Here is a 23,922-nt window from a genome sequence, read left to right as displayed (position 1 = left end):
CCATTTTGGTCAGTGCAGAAAACTGGACTTTTGCTTTAATGCAAGGTGATTCTAGTTTTATAACCGAATTATATACCTAATTTTAACTCTCCTTCAGCGCCCAAAACGCGCGTGTTGAACTTGTTTTCTGTTATCAACCGCGCAAAATGGGGTGTGTGTGTGAGGAGAAAAGATAGAGAAAAAAAATTATAAGTGTTCGCCTCTCCCTTGTCGAAAACCCCCTTAAGGTTTTTATGGTTGACAGAAAAACTACATTTCCCCTCAGGCCTCGCGAATTACGTCACAGCCAGCCGCCCTTCCTTCCCGCTTCCAAGATGGCGCCTCTTCGGGCTCACTTCCGCCAGGAGTGGACACGCCGCGGCGGCGGCGGCGGCGTCTTATGACCGGCGGGTGACTTTTCCCCCCCCCTTCCCAACATGGCGGACAGCCTGCCTTCGGAGTTTGACGTGGTGGTCATAGGAACGGGTAAGTCGGGGGGGGGGGCGTCGCGTTTTCGCTCGCGTGTCCCCGTGTAACGTGTGAATGGGGGCAGGAAGGTCGAGCCCCACAGACGAGTCGGCCTCAGAGTGGGGGGGAGGACGTTATAGGAAATTAATAGGACCGCTAATAGGAAGAAGAATAGGCAGGGACTGGGGAGGGGAATCGAGGCAGGGGTGGGATTGTGACAGGGCCGGTGGAGGGAACGAAAAGGAGATAGAAATGGAGGCTGCAGGTCGGTTTTACCTGCACCTATTTTGCCACCTGGTCCTTTCTGCTTCGTCCTTTCCTTCCCCTCCCCTCCATGTTCCTGGTGATTAAAGTATGTTTCTGCACTTATCCATCTTGGTGTATTTGTAGTAACTACTTTGAGAACGGTCCCTGTGTAAAATGTAACGTGGATTTCGTCCCTATGCAGTTGCTGCCTTTCGTTTCCCTCTCCACCTAGCTGCTTGCGTCCTCCTCCCACACACACAGCCATGGATAATCATCATCCTGCCCCTTCCTCGCATCTCATGGAGTAAATCAGGCTGGGGGGAGGTATGGCCCACCAGGTGTTACTGGACTACAGTTCCCATCAACCCTGGCCAGCATTGCTGAATGTGAGGATGACCCCGGGGGGGGGGGGAGATTGCCCTGGAGCAAGATCAGGAGGGCCTCGGGCTCCTCCTCATCCTTGCAATAAGATCTAAGAAATTTGTGAAGTATTTTAAAGCTAAAATCGGTGTCACAAGGTTTTTCCTTTTGCTGCTTCAACAAACTAGCACAGATACTTCTGGAATTTGGGGGCTGGACGTGCCCTCTATAAGAATTGCCTTGTTTACATCACCAGTTTAATCCGTATTTTCCCCCTGTTCAGTAGGTACACTTTCTCTTAAATAGTGCTGCATTCATATCAAATATTGCCTTTATTTTATTTTAGCATTTAACTGGGGGTTTCCCGCATTTCAAATTATTTGTTAGGCTGTTATTCTTGCTCTGCATGGGATCTGTGCAGTGCTAATTTAGCAGCCTGTTTCACATAGTGGCTAAATACAGTGGACCCTCTACTTACGGAATTAATCCATATTGGAACAGTGGCTGCAGGTCGAAAAGTCTGTTGGTCGAGTCTCTATTGACTTACAATGCATTGAAAACCGATTAATCCCATAACTGGCCGTTTTTGTTCCATTTTTGTTCCATTTTTGTTCCATTTTGTTTTTTTCTGGTCTGTAGGTCGATTCTCAGGCTGCAAGTCGAACCTAAATTTTGCAGCCAGAGAAGTCTGTAACTCGAAAAGACTGTAAGTCGAGCCGTCTGTAAGTCGAGGGTCCACTGTAGGTGAATCTGGAGAGCCTATAGTGAAAGCTGTTAGGTATCTCTTGCCAACTAGATGCTGCTAAGATGTGTTGAACTATAATAATCATCATTACGCAGGATTGATGGGAATTGTAGGCCAGCACACCTGACCAGTGACCAGTTGGCAAAAGCTGACACAGGCTATTCTAGAAGAAGAAGATTGAAGAAGTTACATTTTTTATTATGAGTGCCCCGGCCAGCCTGGCTAAGAGATTCTGGAAGATACAGTTCAAAAGCCTAATTTTTCCAAGTTCTGGGCAGGAAGAACTGAAGGACTGATTTGTTAGAAAGCAAATTACTGTCCATTCATTTTCGGAGAGCAATTTTGTAACAGAGTTTTCTCATTTCCTCCTTTTCCTGTTTTTTTTTGCAGAGGAACTGGAATTCTAAATGAATTATTTCCCCCTCCATAAATTCTGTAGACAGGAAAGCTTTAGAGGAGAAGACTTATGCTGGCAAGTCTCAGAACCTTATGAAATTCTGGGAGTAACGCCATTTCTGCCCTTCAAAAGAAATAATAGGAAAATCTTCAGTAGCTGAATTTCAATCGTGTTTCCCCGAAAATAAAACAGGGTCTTACATTAATTTTTGCTTTGAAAAAACGCATTAGGGCTGATTTTCAGGGGATGTTTTATTTTTTCATGTACAACAATCTACATTGATTCAAAGACAATCGTATCTTCGTCTGGTTGCTGCACAAAGGTGGAGGACGGGATTTCACTTAACTGGGGCTTATTTTGGGGTGTAGGTCTTATATTGCTAGCATCCTGAAAAATCATACTAGGGCTTATTTTCAGGTTAGGTCTTATTTTCGGGGAAACAGGTTAGTAGTTATGTAGTTACTTGGGGGCTATGACAGCAACAAATCTAGCAAGCCTAAATTAAATGGAGGTTAAAAGCCATAAGGAGAAAGTAAGATTTACCAAGGTGCTGCTGCTCTTTTTGAATCTCCATGCTTTATGCCCGTCCTTTCTCCTGCTGGACAATGTGGGCAGAAGTCTTCTATAGATCTCCCCTTAGTGCTCACAGCCATTGAAAACCCCATTGCAAAATATTCTCCTAGTCTCATTATGGCTGTGAAATCTTCTGGACACCATGAGACTTTTCTACCTTTTCACAGTGCGCTCTCAGCTTTGGGGAAGACGAGTGTACAGGTCTTTGCCAACAGGTATTTTTTTTGTGAACATCAGGTGGGAGTTGATTGTTTGAAAGGATCTAGCAAATTATTTGATCGCGTAGTGCAAGTTAAAATCATCCTTTCAGAGGATTGGCTTGTAAAAAATGTCCAGAGTGGAAGGGAAGAGGTGGTGCAGTTTTCAAGTCAGAAAGGAGCAGCTGTACTGTACTGCAATAGCTGAACGTGTAGTTTATGTGCATAACGATTCTGCCTTTGGTATATGCAATTAGAAGGATGAGGTAAGGATACCATATAGAATAGCGAACTACTCTAATGTTTGCTGGTTGGTAATACTTGTGAAGTTGGTTGGTCTAGATTTCAGTCCACACAGGTGTTCTGGTGTTAACAAGTGATTATCATCTTGGCGTACCACCAGGAAAATTTGAGTTCAGATTCCCTTTGGGCTGATGAAGTTCATTGAGTGACCACTAGAGAAAGAGAACCATCTTGACCTCCTCAAAGGAAGGTTCAGATAGAGAGGCAATAATTTTGAAATATACAGTGAGCTTGGTCTCCTACTTATTGTCCCGATCTAGGAAGGAGACAAATATTGCATAAAGAATATTCCTAGTACCAATATATTGCTGCCTATCTCTTCCTCTTTGAAAGAAGGTTAGAAAAGCAAAGAGGAAGCAGCATGAAATGAAAATTGTCAGAGAAATTCCTAGTGGAAACCATGGGAAGAGATGATTTGAAGAAGCCATGGGAAGCAACCACGGAGAAGCTGAGCAGAGCTGGGTCTGGATAGGACTCTGTGAATCCTATATATAGTGCTTCCTGTTCTGAAGAAGAAAAACAAGATATCAGTGTAATAAATTAAGATGCATTCCTCATTGGTACTGCCGAGACAGTTAAAATATGAATAATAGTTTTGTGTGTTTTCACAAGGTTGATTGGCTCTAGTTGTATTTTCATGTAAGTGTTTATGTTGTTTCATAATGTTACTGTTGGATGTCCTAGGCCAGGATTGATCCACTGTTATCCTCCAGATTATTTTGATTTACTGTTTCCAGCAGCAGTAGCCAACATAGTTAGTACTGGAGGTTTATAAGAGCTGTAATTCCGAAATATCCGGAGGGTTAGAGTTTACTACAACATCCTATATTATATACTTGTTGAGCGGTTTCCCACCTTTTATCTCTTATATTCATCACTTGGAATGTGATATATGAAATTTAGTTTGTTATTGTTAAAAACTAGGAAATTAATTCATTGCTGTTAATGTTAAAAATGAAAACATTATATTGTTCAGCTGGTGGTATTAAATAATTAATAAACAGTTTACAAGTTCTTGCACTACTGACCCTTAATGGTACATTTGCCAGTGGGTCCTTCAGAAGTGCCCCTTCTTTTGCTGTTTTAAAATTGTCTTTGATTAAGCAATTTTAAATAAACAGACTACAAATCTCCCAATAGAACTATTAGCTGGGGATAATTGTTAATAGGCTCTAACATATCTTGTCAATGATGGAAAATATTATTTGTCGTAAAAGATATAATCTTGTCTATTGCCCTCTAGAGAAAGAAACCCCATGCATCGCCAACTTTCTTGGCAGAATAGCTTTGAATTTTAATAGCTCCACTTAAGGGAGGGTCCGTATGGATCACCTCCGCATGCTTTCTCGCTTTGAATCAGAGTGAGGCTTTGCTTCAAATTGCTTCAAATGATAGAACCATTTTTCAAATGTCTGCAGCATTTCTTAAACTAAATTATTTATCTGAGGCTGGAAGCAGTAGTTTTCATCATTGTTATCATCCTAGAACTGCAGATGGCAATTGCCCTGTGCTTGTGAGTAAAGTAGTCATTGGGATCTGAAATAGCTGGGCAGATTTTTCTCAGTGCCCACCCAATCTGTTTTCTTCACTGGCTTCTTTGTAGAAGATCATACAAAGTTGGTTAACAAGTTATTGTCTGTCTTTTGTGACATGCAAGACTTAACCACTGCCTGTATCTATTATGGATTCTGGAAGCTGTAGTCCAAAAACTCCTATATTATTAATGTAGGAATTGATCTTTGTAAAGCAGATTTTAGGTGTTTAAGTGAATGTAGGACCACACATACCTTCACCATGGACAAAACATGACATGATGATGTTTAACAGCTTAACATTTTGTCAACCGTTCCTTTAAATGTTGTCAGAATATTACATTTATCATGGCATTTTGGGTCATTGGGTCAAAAAGTAATGAAAATGACATTAATGCATTAAAATTAATATTACTTCTCTGCTCTGTTGGTGTATCACCATTCTGTGAAACAACCTGAGCCCCATCATTATAGAAATATGGGATAATGCAATATTATGCCTTCCTTCTGCATTTCCATGTTTAGTTCCTGGATTATTGTTGTTTTCCTGCATTTAAATTTGCTGGTAATATTGCAGAAGTTATTTTCTTTATTACTGTTAAATACAATACAAATATCCCATATTTCCTTTTTTTCTTTCCATTCTCTCCCCCCCCCCCCCCAAATAAGTTGTTCCTCATATAAACATGCAAAAAGCAAAAAGCAGTCACTGTAAATTTTCTGGTTCTATGCAATTTTCCCCTCCTTTCTCTTTCTGGTTTTCACTAGTTATAAATAACACATGAAATGACTTTCAAGGTAGAAAGCAGGAATCCATTTTGAAATATTCTATAAAATAAAGAGTGATTTATGGCTCCATATGATTTTGGCTGAGAGCATTTGGGCTTTGCCCAGTCTTCAAAATCCTGTCTGGGGAATCTATTATTTATTGTTCGATATGCCGGGGGTGATGGTGGTAGTACTTTATTTTATGTTTATCTTAGGTAAGTATAGTGTTAAGAAAAATCAATTCCAAATACTAATACAGTTTTAAAAATCTATTGTGGCAAGCTAACTGAATATTAGAGAGACAAGTTATAAATTGAAACATTAGGAATGATGTTTTTAACTCCTCCTTCCAGAGAAGAAAACAGGTTCCTTAAATATTTTGATTGCTCCTAAAATGATTTGGAGTGTACTTTTTCCTCTGAACCTTGTAATGCGTTTCTTGTTCTGATAGTTTGAGAGCTCAGATTTTTTTTTTAAATAACTGGGCTCCTTTTTCCATGCAAGTACATATTTAAACATTTGGCAAAGGGGGCAGAGATCAAACAAAAACCCAAACAGTTTGATAGCCGGTACTTGATCATTATACGGGCTTTGCTCCATTTTTGTGCCAGTTAATTATGGGGTAACAGAGAGATTCTCAGTTGATTATGTTAAAAGCAATAAATGAGTAGCTGCCTCTCCTTTGAAGTTAGTGGAAATAATCTGCTATCGTGGTCCCCCCTAATATTTTTGGTCTGTGTAAAATAAATGTTCATGAAGTTCAGCAAGCATTTCCCACAATTGCCTCATTTGATGCTCATGTTCAGCAAAGTTCCTTGTTGTCATAGTGTTTGCCTTGGGACAGCACTGATGTATGGTGGAATGACAGCATGTCTTTCCGGGCAGTTTGCGTTTCAGAAGGTCGGCCACTTGTCCATGGGGACCCGGCAGCAGTAGCTCTTCCAGGATTTCAGGCTAGAGTTTTTCCAGCCTTGCCCTCATGCTTTGAACTGCCCCCCCCTTTCTGCGTGCAAAGCTTATCTGCTCTACTACTGAGCGGTGGTCTCTCCCAATTTGTACAGTAATGGTTCCTAGACTGAAAAAAATGACCTGGGGAAGAGCTGTTGAAGCATAAAAGTTGATGGTCTTGCCCTAATCCAGGGAAAGGAAGGCAAGAGGGCAGACATTGCAGGACCCTGGATAGCTCCATGCTTGCTGCTTGTTCCATTCAAGTCCGAAGGGATCTTAGCTGTGGGCCCTTTTTGTGCAAGCATAGGAAGTACAGTATTAAAATGGTAGTCCTATGGCCTTCTTAATGGGGCGGGGGGGGGGGTCCTTCAGCAACCTGTCTGGTGTCTCTTGGTCAGTTTGCCCTTGGTGCAGACGATGGGAAGCGAAAAGCTCATGAGTGTAACTGGTGGGCGTGTGATCTCTCCAGGAATTACAATTCAGGTATGGGCTCGAGGCCATTCTGTAAAGTTTTGAACCCACAGTCCCATATCATTGACAATGCAGGTTGAGGATTCTGGGACCTGTAGTTAAAAATATCTGGAGTGTCAAAAGTTCTCCATCCTTGCTTTTAAACCAATGCACAATCATCGCTTAAGATACATCTTGTTTCATGCTGGGTATTTAAAATGTTGCTCCCATCTCAGATTTGAAAAGGGTTTGCTTAGCCTGCTTATCCATTGTATACAATGTTCATTTCCAAGCTAATATCAATTTGCATGTTAATAATACTGCTTTCAAATGTAAGAATAACAAGCCTTTGCACATTTAGCCTGTAAAATAGCTCTTAGGGGTCTCTGGATTAAAAGTAAGTAAGGTTGCTATTGCTTCATCATAATAGAGATTGCTTCATCGTAATAGAGCTGTTGAATTCCTGGTCTGCATTGCTTATACATTTAAGGGCATTTGAAAGGCTTGTGACACCAAAGAAGCACAAGCTACAGATGCGATATATTGCAGTGCGGTATTCTGTGTTGTTGTGAATGGCTAGAAAGGTCTGACAAGCACTTAGCCTTGCGTGGAATCAATATGCTAATTGGCATACAGATCTGGGGATACTTCATGGAAGTTTGAAACATTGCTGATAGAAATCTTGACCTGTGGTTTGACAATCTCAACACCTTCCAAATTGTCTACTAGGCAAAATAAACTTTCATCTATTCCTACCACAGTGTTCACTCCAGTCTCTGAAACTTGGGTGTTTCATGATATTCCGCAGCAATGAAGTGACCATTGATGCTGGAGACTAGCGTTGGAAGCTCATAATTCCCTTCCCCTCAAATTTGCAATTTGAGATTAAATCTCCCACTATCTGTCAAAGAGGTAGGCCTTAAAACTGACAAAAAAGAAACTGGATGGCTGAATTTCTCTACCTTGAGGGCACCTAAAGATATGAAATAACTAGAATGTTTTCTGGGTTCATACCAATTCCTGATCTTGTTATGGAGCCCTTTTGCTGATCTTGCAGCAAACTTGTCAGCGAGCTTGGTCCTTTTTATGACCTGATGTGATAGACAGTGTTGGTTTTACTTTCTCTATCAAGTAAACCCGAAACCAGCCAGTTCCATATTGGCACAGAATTTGCTGCAATTTGCTTTCAGTGCAGTACGGAAGGCTCCTCTGGAGCCAGGGGCTAGGAGACCACTCAGTTTTAAGATTTAATTTAAAGATTTTTTGCTGACATATGGACCGAATATGAATTGATTATAAAACTTTGCATTCATTTAGGTGTGCATGTGTTTATATATTGCCTGTCTGCAGATGTACTGAAAGCAATTAATGCTTTAAAATTGTGGCTTGCAACCATGTAGAGAGGACCTCAAAGGATAAGAGGAATGGAAGAGAAGAGGGGGAATGTGTAACCAAGAACCACTCTCCTCTTGGCGTGGTAGCTTTTTAAAAAGGAGAGGATCAACCCAGCAGACTGCTGAAGGCATGACAGAGATTCTCCTTCCTTTCCAGTGGCATCTATCCAGACCTGCAGATCCTCTCATGTTAAGCAGGATTATCATTGCAACAATATTATAATCTGTATCATAAAACTAACCTGGCTCACAATGGCCCAGACTCAGCAGATATTGCCAGTTTAGTCTTGGAACAATCCATTCCTTGATGGATTCTGACTCACAATAATAGAATGAGCTAATACCGAAAGATCAATACGTCATGCCAATATGAACGCTTGGTCGCTCATTTACCACTTAATCCTGTGGTAACTTGTCTAACAGTTCCTGTTTAAAATCCTCAAAGCCTAGAAGCGTTGTGAGTCCTTGCTTTTAAGGGTCTGTATTTGTCTTGGAAGATTAGCCAAGTGTGTTTTTGCCCTTTTGCTCCATGGAAGGTTTTCTTCTGTCCTTCTAGAGCCCACCTTAGGATAGCAGTGTTATAGTTTAACAGGTGTACCACAACCATCAAATTCCGTGTTGGACACTTTCCCTGGAATGGATTGTATTTGGACTGCTCTGGGCACTTGAAGTTAGAAATGAATCTCTCAGGCCTGAATGGTGCAAATCATTATGCTGTGCTACTGTACCACCAAGAACACTCCCAATTTTATCTTAATTCAGAAGGTGAGCAGAGTCAAGCCTCTTCAGAATGAGAACTGTTGGATAGCTCAGTGGTTTAGGTCTCTGGCTGCAGAGCGAGAGGTTGGGAGTTCAATCCCGCACTGGGCCGTCTTAACAGGTTGGACTTGATGATCCGTGGGTCTCATCCAGCTCTGCAGTTCTAAAATTGTGTAATTATCACAGTGTAATTCTGAACAGATACAAGGATTTCAGGAATTTCACCTTCAAGCCTGGGGGACCAGTGGCCAGTCGCTGTACTAGACAGAGCAAAACAATGCAGTGGGCAGCTTGCTTGACTGTTGATGCTCTGAATGTCACTGCCGGATATTAGACATCATGGGACATGAAGAGAAGGAACTTGGGGCAGCCACATTCTCTGGCTTAGATGTTGGCTTTGGCTAGCTCCAGACTGTGGACTCTTAGCAGGGTCCTCTTGCAGGCCACTGTTAAAAAGAAGGAAGTGTACCCAATGGTAGTAGATGGACATAGATTCAAATTTTGTAGGCAATTCTTAGCATTTCTCATCTGTCAACAATTTTTGTTCGTTTATTTAATTGGATGAAATATTAGTAGATTGCATGGCTTACCAGTTGGTATCAGTGAAGTATAAAACCATCTTGTTTCCATTTTTTATTAAGTGTTCCTTATTACGCATAGTTTTTAAATCACCTTTTTAATTGAACTTTTTTGTCTGGTAGGTTTGCCTGAGTCTATTATTGCAGCTGCGTGCTCAAGAAGTGGTCAGCGGGTTCTGCATGTGGATTCGTAAGTCTTTTAGTTTGATGATGATGATGATGATGATGATGATGATGATGATGATGATGATGATGAAACTGTCACACATCATCTGCGAATGTCCAAAGACTACATAAACAGATTACAGAATTAGACATGATGGAGTGGCAAAATTAGTGCACTGGTCATTATGTAAAAAATATAACTTGCTGACCTCCAAAAACCCATGAGAACATCAGGTAGAGAAGGTGTCAGAAAAGCATTGCCTTAACAATCTGAGTAAGTTCATATATGTTATAGATTAAATTTTGCATTTTTAAAATATAAAATTCAGCCTGCTGAAATGAAAAATATTACAGGCCGGGTTTTGCCCCATAAAGTAACATCTCTCTCTCTCTTCATTCAACTTACTGTGCTGCTATTTTTGCGTCAAGGGGCATTGACAGACTAAGAACTGGCCAGCTGTACCAATAAATAAAACCAAAATTTGGGCAAATAAAGAGTGAAAACGACGACTTGGATTTGTTCCTTAAAATCTATATCCATAAATCCTGCACAGAATTCTTTTTCGAACAGCGTAGGAGATGGAGAAACTTGAACATTGGACACACTTGTAAATCTGTTCCTTTGTGGTGCTGGGTAAACTTTAAATCTTTTGCTTTTTGATAGGAGTTAGATAGAAGGCATTGGGGGAAGGCAGGCAGAGAAATTGGGAGCCAAATGAAACTTTTGAAGTACTTTGCGTGTGCCAGTACTGCCTGGATTCATTACCCTGGGTGGATCTTATTACTTTTAATCTCCCGCCACTGTTTTGCGTTTATCATAATATACCGCTTATGTGATGATGGTAGATGGTTTGAAGTGGACCATTATAAACCACTGAGTAGCACCTCTGTTGATTTATAAACACTGTCCAAGCATCTGCCATCAAAAGCAGCTAATCTTATTCAAAATAGTCACTTCCATTGCAGCCTGGCCATAAATTCCTATAGTCATGTTTTAAAACCAAAGTTAGCTTCTGCCAAATTGTAATTGAAGTGGGGGTCTCTCTTTCTGGGTGCTAGCTATCTGTCTCAATAAAATGTTAAAAGAAAAATCTGTGGTTCTTTTTCAGAGAGCTACATTTACAGTAGATATTAATGAGCTGTTGACATGTGAAATTTCAAGGATGGATGCTAAGTGATTTAGAAAAGTAATTTGCAATTCAGAACGTGTGGCTTGGCATTGACTTTAAACTTGAAGTTGCAGAAGTTGAGCATTGAATATAGTTATGAAAGAGATCTGTTTATTCATGAAGATTTTCTTCCCAGTGACCTCCCTTCTTGCCTACCCTCCATTTTCTTATTTTGAGATTTAAAAAATTTGCAAGTTGCTTGATCAACTTGAAAAACTTTTTTTCATTAAACAGAAAAGAAAGACATATGCAAAAACTACCATTTTACAAATCACTACAACATGTCCAGGGACGTGGTGGTGCTGCAGGTTAACCCGCAGAAGCCTCTGTGCTGCAAGGTCAGAAGACCTGCAGTCATAAGATCGAATCTACGCGACAGAGTGAGCCCCCATCGCTTGTCCCAGCTCCCGCCAACCTAGCGGTTTGAAAGCATGTAGAATGCAAAAATGCGAGTAGATAAATAGGTACCACCTCGGTGGGAAAGTAAACGGCGTTCCGTGTCTAGTCACGCTGGCCACGTGACCACAGAGGATTGTCTTTGGACAAATGCTAGCTCTGTGGGTTGGAAACGGAGATGAGCACCGCCACCTAGAGTCGGACATGACTGGACAAATTGTCAAGGGGAACCTTTACCTTTATCACATATCACTTGTGACATAACCAGCTCCTCTTCTCCACTCTGTGCAACCCACCCACCACTTAAGACTTGTTCTGTGTTCTTCAATCCCATATTTCAAATTGCCCCATTTCTCTCCAGCAATACATTGATTCTTCTCCCGGTGTTTACTCCTTCCCTTTCTGAAACACGTGTACCGAAAACAAATTTCATATTTGTTTAAAATCATTACATTTCATTCTTCCTCTTCTAAATTTCACAAGTTAATTTATCATTGTATTCTTGAAGGCTTTCATGGCCAGGAACTGATGGTGGTTCTAGGTTCTAACGTTTCTCCAGTCTCTGTGGCCAGAGGACAGGAGTTAGAACTCAGACAGATGCCGGCCACAGAGACTGGCGAAACATTAGGAAGAAAAACCTCCAGAACATGGCCAAACAGCCGGAAAAACCTAAAACAATCATAATTTATCATTAATTGCCATATTCCACGTTTTTTGTACCACTTCTCCATAGTAATTTGATTATTACTTTTCCAGTTTTTTGCAAATACAGTGGTGTCTCGCAAGACGATGTTAATTTGTTCCGCGAAAAATGCTGTCTTGCGAAAAATCGTCTTGCGAAACGAGGTTCCCCATTGGAATGCATTGAAATCTATTTAATGCGTTCCAATGGAAAAATAGTCATATTGTGAAAATCGTCCATAGAAAACATCGTCTTGCGGAATGCTGTTCCCCATTAGAATGCATTGAAATCGATTTAATGTGTTCCAATGGGGAAAAATCATCGTCTTGCGAAAATCGTCCATAGAAAACATCATCTTGCGAAGCGCAACAGTGATCGCAAAAATCAATCATCTTGCGGATTAATCATCCCGCGAGGCAATCGTCTTGCGAGACACCACTGTATTAATTTTGCCACCATCACCATTATGATAATTAATTCCTTTTCTTCTCTCTTCAATTGATTATTATTAACCAAATTCAACAAAATAATCATTGGGGACATTACTTCCACACCAATTATTTCTCTTATCTTCTTGAAAATCATTGTCCATTCCTTCTTCTTTATTTCTCAAAGGCACCACATATGTATATATGTTCCCTTTTTTTACATATAAAGCATAGTGAAGGTGTATCTTTATTATGTTTAACTCTATCAATGTTTCATCTCCAGACTACTGTACCTTGTTACAATTGCCCTTCACCCTTACAAACATGTTTTTCATTATACTTTTATTCCACATTTATTTCAATCTCCCTTTTTAACTTTCTCATTCAGATGTTCTTGCCATAAATCTTTTAACATGCTTTTTAAATATTCTGCCTGAAGAACTCTGAATGGCCTTTTAAAATCAATTTAAATTAACTAATTACACATTAGGTTTTATTGCAACTCTGTTGCAGGATCATTTCTAAAATATTGATAGATCATCAAAAAAGGCTTAACAATGTAAACATGCATATTGCTTATTGGTCAGGGTTAACACTAGCCATGATTAAATGTTGTACATTCATTCCAGTGGCTTCCAATCCAATCACAACTAGAGCAGGTAAGGATTTGTGGCTGGGGACCAAGATCATCCGCATTCTTGTATTTCCGATCACTCCATGTGAATGTGAATGCTGGATAGTAAAAAAAAGAAAAAAAGAAAAAGCTAACAAGAAAAAAAATGGTTTAAGCGATAAGAGCAGTAAAGTTTCCTTAGTCCTATTTCTCAGAAGCATTAGATGGGCCACCGTGAGAAACCGGATACCGGACAGCCTGGGAGATACAAAACAGTTGATTGCATCCCACACCTTTGGGATGGACCTGAAGCCAAACAGAAATGATCTTTTCAGTGTTTCAAGTAGGTATTTTGTTGGAACGTTCAGGGCAGGGCAGAGAAGTCCCGTTACCTTCCTGCTCTCAAAATCAAAGTGGCAGGAGTGAGAGACAGCTCATTCTTGTGCCAGGAGACCCTCCTCAGCCCCGCCGGGAGATCAAACGGAAGGAAGACACTTGCGGACAGCTCTCTGGAGAAATCATGAAGCATCAGCAACTTCTTCCCAGGCATCAGTAGCTTTGACTCATTTTTCCAGAGCTGTTGCATCTTCCAGAGAGGCAGCTTTCCTAATTGACTTTCACACAAGACGTAGGTTGTATTCCTTCAGATTTGCTGCTGTGCTTGTGCCAGTGGGAGAAATTAGACTTTTGTTTGTGTGTGTGTGTGTGTCTGTGTCTGCGCGCACCAATGTGTACAGCTGATGTAGGGGTTTACAAGCCGTTGCCCTCCCTGCTTCTTCAGTGCAACACTGGTTTTCAGCTTTCCAAGTTTTTCCTCCCCTTTTCCCCAGTCCCTGTTGTGTTGCTATTCTGCAGATTAAATTTCCACACTCTGCTCACCATCAGCCTAGCAATGGAGGGCACCCCCCCATGGGATTATGTCAGCAGTCCTATGTAGAAATTCCACCCCCTCTTTGTGATAACACTTGACCACTGTGCTTCATTATTCCTCCTCCAGCCCATCATCCTCCACTTCTCACCTCTCTCCATATCTGGTGTTCTGGTGTCTTTGCAGTAGTGGCCATAGTAATTACAACATCACACCTATGCCGGAACTCAGTGTTTTTGGTGCAGAATCAACTCCTGCCTTTCAGTAAGGAGTAGCGTATAGCCTTTGGTGAAAGAACCATCTCCCCATGGCCAGCCTCTTGGGAGCTACCTCAAGGGCGATACCAGAAATTTGCAAGCTGTGCACAACCCAGTTGTTCTTGGCATGCCCCTTCCCTCCTGTTGATCTGCGGCTTTTAGCTTGCCCAAGTGTAAAAGGTAAAGGTAAAGGTTCCCCTTGACAATTTTTGTCCAGTCGTGTTTGACTCTAGGGGGCGGTACTCATCCCCATTTCCAAGCCATAGAGCCAGCGTTTTGTCTGAAGACAATCTTCCATGGTCACATGGCCAGTGCGACTTAGACACGGAACACTGTTACTTTCCCACCGAGGTGGTCCCTATTTATCTACTTGCATTTTGCATGCTTTCGAACCGCTAGGTTGGCGGGAGCTGGGACAAGCGACGGGCGCTCACTCCGTCACGTGGATTCGATCTTTTGACTGCTTGGTCTTCTGACCCTGCAGCACAGGCTTCTGCGGATTAGCCCGCAGCAGCACCACGTGCCCAAGTGTAGGGACATGCTGATGACAGGAGGGCGTGATTGTTGCGTATGGAGATAGCAAGAAAGAGCCACTATTTGGTCTTTGGTAGCATTGGAGTTATTGTCATTCCAACGGCTAGGAAAAGGAGTAGATAAGAGGTGGACAAAGTGTGGCCCTCCAGATGTTGTTGGATTACAGCTCCCATCACCCTCAATCAGCATGGGTTATAGTTCAACAACGTATGATTTGCCTGTCCCCCGATATGTGTTAGCTGCATCTAGAGATGGGCACAAACCACTGATTTGGCTCTTGGCCCAGTGGGTGTTCTGTGATTCTGACGTGGTTCCGAACCCCACCTCTTCCAGTGGGTGTCCATTCGGAGGCAGCACCTGGAGGAGGTGGGGCAGGGAAGCCAGGGTGCTACTTCCAAGTGGGCATCCACTAGACGCAGTGATCCCCAACCTTGGGCCTCCAGATGTTCTTGAACTACAACTCCCAGAAGCCTTCACTGCCTCTGCTGGCCAGGGTTTCTGAAGTCCAAGAACATCTGGAGGCCCAAGGTTGGGGACCACTGCACAAGAGGAGGTGGGGGCTTGGAAACAGGGAACATCTTTTGGGCCGACAGCCAAACCAGCACAGACTGGCAGTTCATGCCCATCTCTAGATGCATCTCAACAATCATTAAACTTTCTCATCCAGCACCACCTTTCTCCCAGCCAAAGGCACCCGATACTCATATATGATACCGAGTGCCTCTTCTCCCATATCCATTTACCATCATGGTGTTCCTTCGCACAATGCATAAGTACTTGCAAATGGTCAAGTGCCAAAAATGTTGGTCTGCTCTTAATCTTATTTTTGTGTTCTGCAATGCATTTCCTTTGGGGATGCTATTTTAAGATGGGGGGAAAAATTAGCAGGCGTATATTCTAAATGTTTGGAGTCTTACCAAAATCAATTTGCATTCAAAACATTAGTGTTACTATGTGAAGAACAACATAGGAACTCCAAATTTGGGGATGGCTTTGTCTGTTTTTTGTTTTTTCATTCTCTTACTCGTTGTGTGCCTGTGGAATCCCTTTGGCTGGGACAAAGTCTCTGACTTAATTAAGATAATAGCAATGGAAAGTATGCAATAATGAAAGTATCTTAAGCTGTTTTTTTTTTCTTCCTCTCCTTTTTTTTGGAAACAGGAGAAATTATTATGGAGGAAACTGGGCAAGTTTTAGCTTCTCGGGATTATTATCCTGGATAAAAGAGAATCAAGTAAGCAGCAATAGTTTTACCTCAAACAACTAATACTTTTGTTAAAAGTGTTCCGTACATTTTTAGTACAGTAGGAACTTGCATCCTTTCATGTTCAGTTTTATGGAGCACTCCTCTCCTAAACCTCCTCTCTGTTTAAGAAAACGGAGTAACCATTGGACATGTACATAGATGAAGCATTGAAAGTATCAAGACAGGATTCAGTCCTCGTTGAACTGGTGACGTACTGTTGGGGGCGGGCGGGATAAAATATCTTGGAAGAGAGCATGGCTGGTTACCCCACAACTCCACTCCCTTGGCCACAATGAGAACTGCAGTCTAAGGAATTATGAAACCAAAATGTAAAGGTGCTGTTTGCTTGGTGGGAAAAAATAAAAATAACAAAAGAGGTTTTGTTTCTGCATATTCTTGGAAGGAAACGCCGGGCCCATGTGAGGAAAGCCCAGTCTGGAAGGAGCTGATCCTAGAAAATGAAGAAAGCATTCCTTTGAACAAGCAGGACCAAACCATTCGTCATGTGGAAGATTTCTGTTATGTTAGGTGAGTGCATAGCATTTTACATTAAACTTTGTGTGTGTATATGTGTGTGTGAGAGAGAGAGAGACAGAGAAGAGGTAGCCGAGCTTTTGCGCTCTAGCTTGCAGGATTCTCCAGCTGTTGTTGCGAAAACATCAAACACTTCTTGAAGTTATCCAAGTTGACAGCCATCACTACACCTAGCAAAGAAAAGCGTCCTCTTTCCTCTTTTCCCAGTAGCTTTATATAGCTGTCATCTCCCTCCTTCCTTCCCACTAAAAACAAACTGGAACAAATTAAAAAAAAAACAAAAACAGAGAGCCCCTAACCTTTTCTTGTTAAGGTAGCTCTTCCAGCCTTTTATCATTTTGACTGTTCCCCACATTTTTCAGCTGTACTCTACCTTTCAAACCATGGTTGGGCTGTTTACATCTGAACCTGCTCTTTTTCGTGAATGAGCATGATCTGAATTCTGTTTTGAGTGTATCTGAAAAGATCAGCTTAAAAGACTACTTCCTGCAAGCAACGTTGTGTTCAAGAGAAAGCCGATCGCAGCTCTTTTGATGGCTTGCTTGCTTGAGTTTGTTTTTGTCACTGTCGCTTAACTTCCCCAAACTTCTATGAAGTTGCCATGAAACATTTATTTTGAAAGAATAAAAACAGCTGGGTAGCCGTGGCAGGGTAGTGTGCAAAGCTGAAATGAATGGCCACAGAACAAAGTGCATCCATCAAAGCGGGAGAATACCATCTCTGCCACAAGCGGGATTGAAGAAAAGGCAAATGGTTGAAAAATAAATAGTGAACACCTGTGTTGCATAAATTAACCAGCTGGTTGGCAATTTTTCTTTTGACCCATCGGAAAGGGTGGCTGTTACGAGGCATTAATAAGACACATTGGCTTTGAGAGATTCTTTTGTTAGTACGATTAATTAATGAATGACGCTAGGCAATGTTCAGAATTTACACCACCGTTTTCTGCTGCAGGCGTATCCTTTTTTTGTGAATTAGTATTGCCGAAAGAGGTGAGGTGGGGGGCTGGGGGGGGAAACCTGTCTCCACAAAGATCTAAACTTGAATTATTATTGTATTTTCTCCCTCCCGTTTTTATAGCCACAGCCATTCTGCTTAGAAATTATGTTTTATACAGGAAATATTCTGGCGGTTGCTAAAAGCAGGGATGTTGGCAAATCTTTGGGCCCAAGTTCGAGACTTGAGTCTTTGATACCAAGTTCTGAGTCCCTATTAAAAGCAAACTTTTCCCCCCAGAAAAAAAGGGAGGGGTGGGTGAGTTCCAAGTTGCAAGTTGAGTCTTAGTCATTGGAAAAAAAACCCCACTAAGTTGAATCACTGGTGTGACTGAAGTCCGACTAGACAGCAAGTCCTGCGATGCGAACCCCCGTCCCCTGGATAAAGGTGGGGGGGAGTCTCCAAAATAACAGACAAAATCCAGAAGGAGACGTTGTGGGTTTTTTTGCAGTTTTTAAATTTTGATGTTAAATACAGTGGTGCCTCGCTTAACGAGCGCACTGTATAACGACGAATCCGCATAGCAATCCCGTTTTCGGGATTGCTAATGCGGAGGCATAGCGTCGGCCCCAATGGGCAAAACTCGCATAGTGAAGATCGGTAAGCGTTTCGCTTACTGATCTTCGCTTTGCGACACCCGCAGATCAGCTGTTCGGCGGTTTCAAAATGGCCGCCGGACGCCCAAAATGGGCGCACTCCCCTCACTTACCGAGGATGCAAAAATGGCTGCCGGACCCTGGAAACTTCGCTAAACTGTGAGTTTTGTGCCCATTTGGAACGCATTAACCAATGGGCTTCCCCGTTCCGTTTAGTGAAGTTTTCACATAGCGAAGGTTAATCTGGAATGGAGTAACCTCGCTATGCAGGGCACCACTGTATTAGCTGTAAACATTAGTCTCTTGTATTGCTGTGGCTGTCAGTAATTCTAGACACTAGAAACTTCAGTTATTCCAAGTTACTTCTGTGCAAGCACACTTGAGCCGTGCATTTGAGTAAAGGTCCATTGAAGCATAGTGTTTTAGACTGAAACTGAGTTTAAAGCACTTGCAGCCTTCACAGTGTTGATGAACAGCGATTCCCATCACGCCTCACTGTTGGCCAGGCTAGTTAGTGCCGATGGAAATTGGAGTTCAATACCATCCCAAGGGCTAAAGCTTCCCTTGGCAGGGACTGAAGTATCGCACATAGACCGCAATGTTTAGCTCCCTCTTTGCCCACCAAGTTGACTTTGGGCTCAAGCTACTTCAAAGGACGTATAAGTATAAAACGACGTAATTTCTATCCACGTATTTTGTTTTATCTATGTTTTATTTTTTCATTTCTATACCATCCCATTCATGTTGCCCCTCTCTGTGAAGATAAGAATATACAATAAAATTATACACTAAAACACTATATAATAAATACAAAAAACACACTACTAAACCCTGTCACTAGCTGAAAGTGCGTTTAAATTGAAATACACAAAACCTGTTTGAATATCTCAGGACAATATATTCATACCAGTAGAAAGGCAAAGTAAAGTAAAGGTAAAGGTTCCCCTTGACAATTTTTGTCCAGTCGTGTTCGACTCTAGGGGGCGGTGCTCATCCCCGTTTCCAAGCCATAGAGCCAGCGTTTTGTCCGAAGACAATCTTTCCGTGGTCACATGGCCAGTGTGACTTAGACACGGAACGCTGTTACCTTCCCACCAAGGTGGTCCCTATTTATCTACTTGCATTTTGCATGCTTTCGAACCGCTAGGTTGGCGGGAGCTGGGACAAGCGACGGGCGCTCCCTCCATCATGTGGATTCGATCTTACGACTGCTGGTCTTCTGACCCTGCAGCACAGGCTTCTGCGGTTTAGCCCGCAGCGCCACCACGTCCCTTTCCAGTAGGAAGGCAGTTTTATATAATTTGGTCTTCATTTAGCTTCCCAAAAACAGAAAGGGATGGTGTGTGGCGAACCTTTGTAGGAAGCTTCTTCCAGAAGGAAGGGGCCATGATGAGAAAGCTCACTTCCTAGTATTTTTGGGTGGGGTTTTTTTGCCTCCTTCGGTGTTACAGTTCTTAACATCAAGGACTGCAAGGTGTGTATGGGAGGTACACCACCATAGACTCACTCAAGGGAAGTACAAGTGGGGTACAATCGTTGGTGTCATGTGAAAGGTAACGTTTGTATACAATTTAAATTATAACACGGTAATGTCAGTGTTCAGATACAGAATTGATTTTCCATTTAGCTCATGCATCCTTTTGCTTTGCAAAGAATGGAACTGATACTGCGAGGGTTAAATAAAAGAAGGTTCAGAGGTGACCTCTTCCTGCTTGATATGGGTGGACGGTGATTCTTAGTCCACCCCCACCACCACCACACATGCCCACATATTGCTGCCCCAGTGCAATTCACACCCCATCCTTATATACTCATTTGTTCAAAACATATTGACTTGCTAATGCAGCATGCACACTGTTAGACACTGCTAGGTGACTAAATCTCTAGGAATGTAAGTCTTATGAGCCTCGTGATGCAGTGGTTCAACTGTAGTACTGCAGCCAAAACGCTGCTCAGAACCCAAGTTCAATCCCAGGTAGCTGACTCAAAGTTCACTCCGCCTTCCAAGCCTTCCAAGGTCAGTGAACTGAGTATCCAGCTCACTTGGGTGGGTGGGGGCATAATTATATTATAAACTGCCCAGAGAGTGCTTTGAGCAGTATGGGACAGTATGCATGCAGCATGTTTTGCTTTGCTCTATGTAAACCCGGCTAACATCACATGCCTTATGTAAGCTCTGTTGTCTCAATGTGTGTATTTGGGACTCAAAATTACATTTATTCTGAATTTCCAAAACAGTAGCTTTAACTGAAATACATGATGTTGACAATAATAATAACAATAATCTACTGTCAAGTCAATTCTGACTTATGACAACCCGTTTCTGGGTTTTCTAAATACAGAATACTCAGAAGTGTTTTACCATTCTCTTCCTCTAGGGGCAACCTTGAGACTGTGCAGCTTGCCCAAGGCTACACAGGCTGGCTCTTCTCCCTGGAGGCAGAGTGAGGAATCGAACCCCCAACTTCTGGCTCTGTAGCCAGATTCTAAACCACTGAGCTATCCAGCCAGTCACCATGATGTTGACAAGGGCTCCGTAATATGACAACCTGAATGAGTCAAGCCCAGTCAAGGATCTTTCTTGTCCCTGTATTCTGGTTGCTGATTACATCAGAGATGGACAGGAGAGGACCTACAAAATGCAGCAGCTATTATCGTGGCCAACTAGGGAAATTCTACTTTTTTATAATGACGGCCACTGAACTTTTACGGTGTTATTATTTCAGACCACCTTTGAAATCACAGTTCATTAGTTGTCAGCGAAACTTTAAACGTTTTCTTGGTGGATTAAGCAGTTAAGAGATAAAAAAAGGTAATGCAGAACTGTTGCTGAGCTCTCCCCTCCCCTCCCCCACTAATAATGACACTGATTTGATTCATCTCTGTTGGTAGCATAAACTGAAAACCCAAGTTCAAAGTATTTAGTTGCAGAGGTAGGTTTCCTTGAAGTTGAAGATTAAAAAGGAAGAGGAGTTGAAGTGTGGAGTGCTGCTTTAGAAAGGGAATGTTAAGGATTTTGTGATTAAGAGGGAAAAAAGAGGATGATGCCCAGGACTTATTACATGTGCTGACCTTGTTCTTTTGACCTGCTTACCTTTATCATGATAGTGAGTCAGAGGATTAATGGGCACAACAGTAAAATTTAAAGTATACCTTCATTAAGACATGGATGGGGCCAGTACAGATGATGATTATATGGTTTATTTCCTATTATTAAGGAGGGGGGGAAGCTTATTTAATTGTATTCCAACTCATGAATTTTTTCATAAACTCCTGACTGTATTTCCTGTGGAATGATATTCTTAAAGTGTTGTTTCAGATCCCTCACCGAAGTTAAGCTGTTTGTCAACATTCTATTGCTATCACGTTCCCTCCAGACCTCTATGAACCTTTTGGCTCATTACAGTAATTCAGCTTATAAGAGGCTTGTGATTAGGTTTAGGTGGCCATAGCCAGTTCGTATAGATACGTGCAGTATGTATATTGAGAAGACTAAGCCAGCAGAACTTTGACAATAAGTTGATGATGTAGCTTTTTATACCCGGAAAGGAACTCTGAAAACTGAGCTTCTCTCTCTCTCTCTCTCTCTCTCTCTCTCTCTTTTGAAAATCAGCCAGAATTCCAGTGAAGATGTGGAAGAAGCTGGTTCACTGGCCAAACTCTCTTCCTTAGATCCCTCTGTCTCTGGTGACGTTGTAGCAGAGGAGGTCACCACTACCCTGGAGACTGAGGAATGTCTTCCGTCAGAGGATCTGTCCTCGGGGTCCAAAGATGAGAAAAAGTGCCCTGAAAATGTTTCTGGAAGTGGTCCAGAAGGTACAGCTGACCAGGAGGGTGACAGCGTGATCCCTGAGACAGAGGAACCGTCTGACTGCGTAGCAGCTGAGCAGTTAGGACTGGACGTTGAAAATAACACATTAGGAACAGAAGCTGCAGTGGAACCGAAGCAAATTACTTATTCCCAAATTGTTAAAGAAGGGAGGAGGTTTAATATTGATTTAATTTCTAAGGTAGGAGATTCATTGACAGCTATTTCTCTTGTAGATGGGGTTTGTTTAACATCATTTTGATATTATGTTATTTTAATTTATTGCTGTTGATTATTGTTCTTTTTTTTGTTTTTTGTGAACCTCCCACAGTGGCCTTGCAGTCAGATGGGCGGTATACAAAATAAATAAATAAATAAACCTCTTATCCATTTTTAAAAAAAGACATTTGAAATCTTTAGCAGGATAATGATGTTGAGGTTGACATCCACCATACTTTTCTGTGAAACGCATAGTTTTCATTACAAAAGAACATTTTCGGGGTTCTTGAGAGGCACAGACTTTTTTAAAAATGTGAAATAAAGATATAACATCAGCTCAAAGTACATTTTGGTGTGTGCTTTTAAGGGATATTTTAGCCTCTTCCCTCCTCAAAGTCTCTCTCTCTCTCTCTCGGGCTGTTTTTACCACATAGAAACCAGACTGTATCTTCAGCAAGATGATTCTTGAAACTTTTCGAATGATGCTTTTGCTGATCAATTTGGCCTTTAAGGATGAAAAATTCTCCTTCCCCCTATTTAAAAAACTTTCATTAGAGAAGGGACAGAATAAGCATATCACGTTTGTTTGTTTGTTTGTTTGTTTTTTGGGGGGACTCTAAATCCCCAACACGTACAGCCCAGAAGCATTGCACCATAAAATAAGGCTAGAAGAGGACCTTAGGCTTTTTCCATGTGAGTGAAATTAAGGTGTCTTCAGGTGTGTGCTTGTGGGCTGGAACTCCCAAGTTCTGCTTTGGGAAATTCTTGGGTTTGGAGTAAACCCCCATCCGCTAAAGGGCATATCTCTAGGGCAGAGCGTGAAGGCAACAGCGATGTGTCCTAAAATTTAAGGGTCTTCAGAATCTTACCATAACAAGCTTCTCGCGTGGTGCTGTCCAAGGTTCTGACTTTCTTGGTCAGCTTGCTCATTCCTGCCCTGTGAACTTCCCTTTGAGGTCATAACAGGGCACAGACCCGCTTTGAGAGACAAATTCCTATCTTGTTTGCTGTGCCTTCCAAAGTTACCTTCTTGTGACTGCAAAGACTTTGAGAATGATGGCGCTGCCTAAGTAACTTTCTCCAGTGGACCATTGGTGTTTTTTTTTAAGTTCAGCCATCCATCTTGTGCTAGTGTTTTTTACGCTCATGTCCTTCCAAGAATGTGTAATAAATTTGCAGCTTATACAAAGTGAGCAAAGATGTTAGAAGATTAAGTTTTATGGTTCCAACTTGTAACCATTGTGAGCATACCACTTCCTAGGATATTGAAGAAATAAGGCAGTAGTTAAGTGTGAAGTCTCAAAAATATAGAACTTTTGGAAAGAAAAACAGTTGTATCAAGAATATTTGGAAATAGTATGTGCAGGTTTGAAAGATTTCAAAAACACAGCACTGTGTTCTCCTGGGGAAGTTGGAAATATCTAGTCCGTTCTTGATGGCTTTGGGTTGTTTTGTAGGCCTCCTGTAAGAATTTCTCTAAATTTACTTCCAAATTTGGTTCCAGAAAGTTTCCAGCACATACCGGTACATCTTCCTCAGTTTGGACTTCTGGTCACCTAACAAAATTTATGTTAACACCTTTTGGAACGATAGTCAGCCTGCTCGTTCTCTTTTGGGGCGGGGGAGGTAGGGTACCTGTGGGTCTTTTAATAATTTATATTGCCACTTCCATCATCCTCAGGCAGCATGATGAGGCATTATGGTAGTTGTAGTA

At 41.8% G+C, this 23,922-nt stretch overlaps 1 protein-coding gene across 2 annotated transcripts in view; it reads left to right on the top strand.

Moving 5' to 3' along the window:
• Positions 1-325: 325 nt before the first annotated feature.
• The window catches only part of CHM (CHM Rab escort protein), a 73,211-nt gene continuing 49,614 nt past the window's right edge, over positions 326-23,922 (top strand). For both annotated transcript variants that reach the window (XM_072981098.2, XM_072981096.2), the window contains exons 1-5: positions 326-465; positions 9,821-9,887; positions 15,971-16,043; positions 16,459-16,583; positions 21,795-22,191. In XM_072981098.2, coding sequence (XP_072837199.2) covers positions 417-465; positions 9,821-9,887; positions 15,971-16,043; positions 16,459-16,583; positions 21,795-22,191 — 711 coding nt within the window. In that variant the 5' untranslated portion in view covers positions 326-416. The remainder of the gene's footprint in view (positions 466-9,820; positions 9,888-15,970; positions 16,044-16,458; positions 16,584-21,794; positions 22,192-23,922) is intronic.

This window comes from Pogona vitticeps, chromosome 11 (assembly GCF_051106095.1).
Source record: "Pogona vitticeps strain Pit_001003342236 chromosome 11, PviZW2.1, whole genome shotgun sequence".
In the NCBI taxonomy this organism is placed as follows: Eukaryota; Metazoa; Chordata; class Lepidosauria; order Squamata; family Agamidae; genus Pogona; species Pogona vitticeps.
The sequence above is the reverse complement of the archived record's forward strand: the minus strand, read 5'-3'. Positions and strand labels throughout refer to the sequence as shown.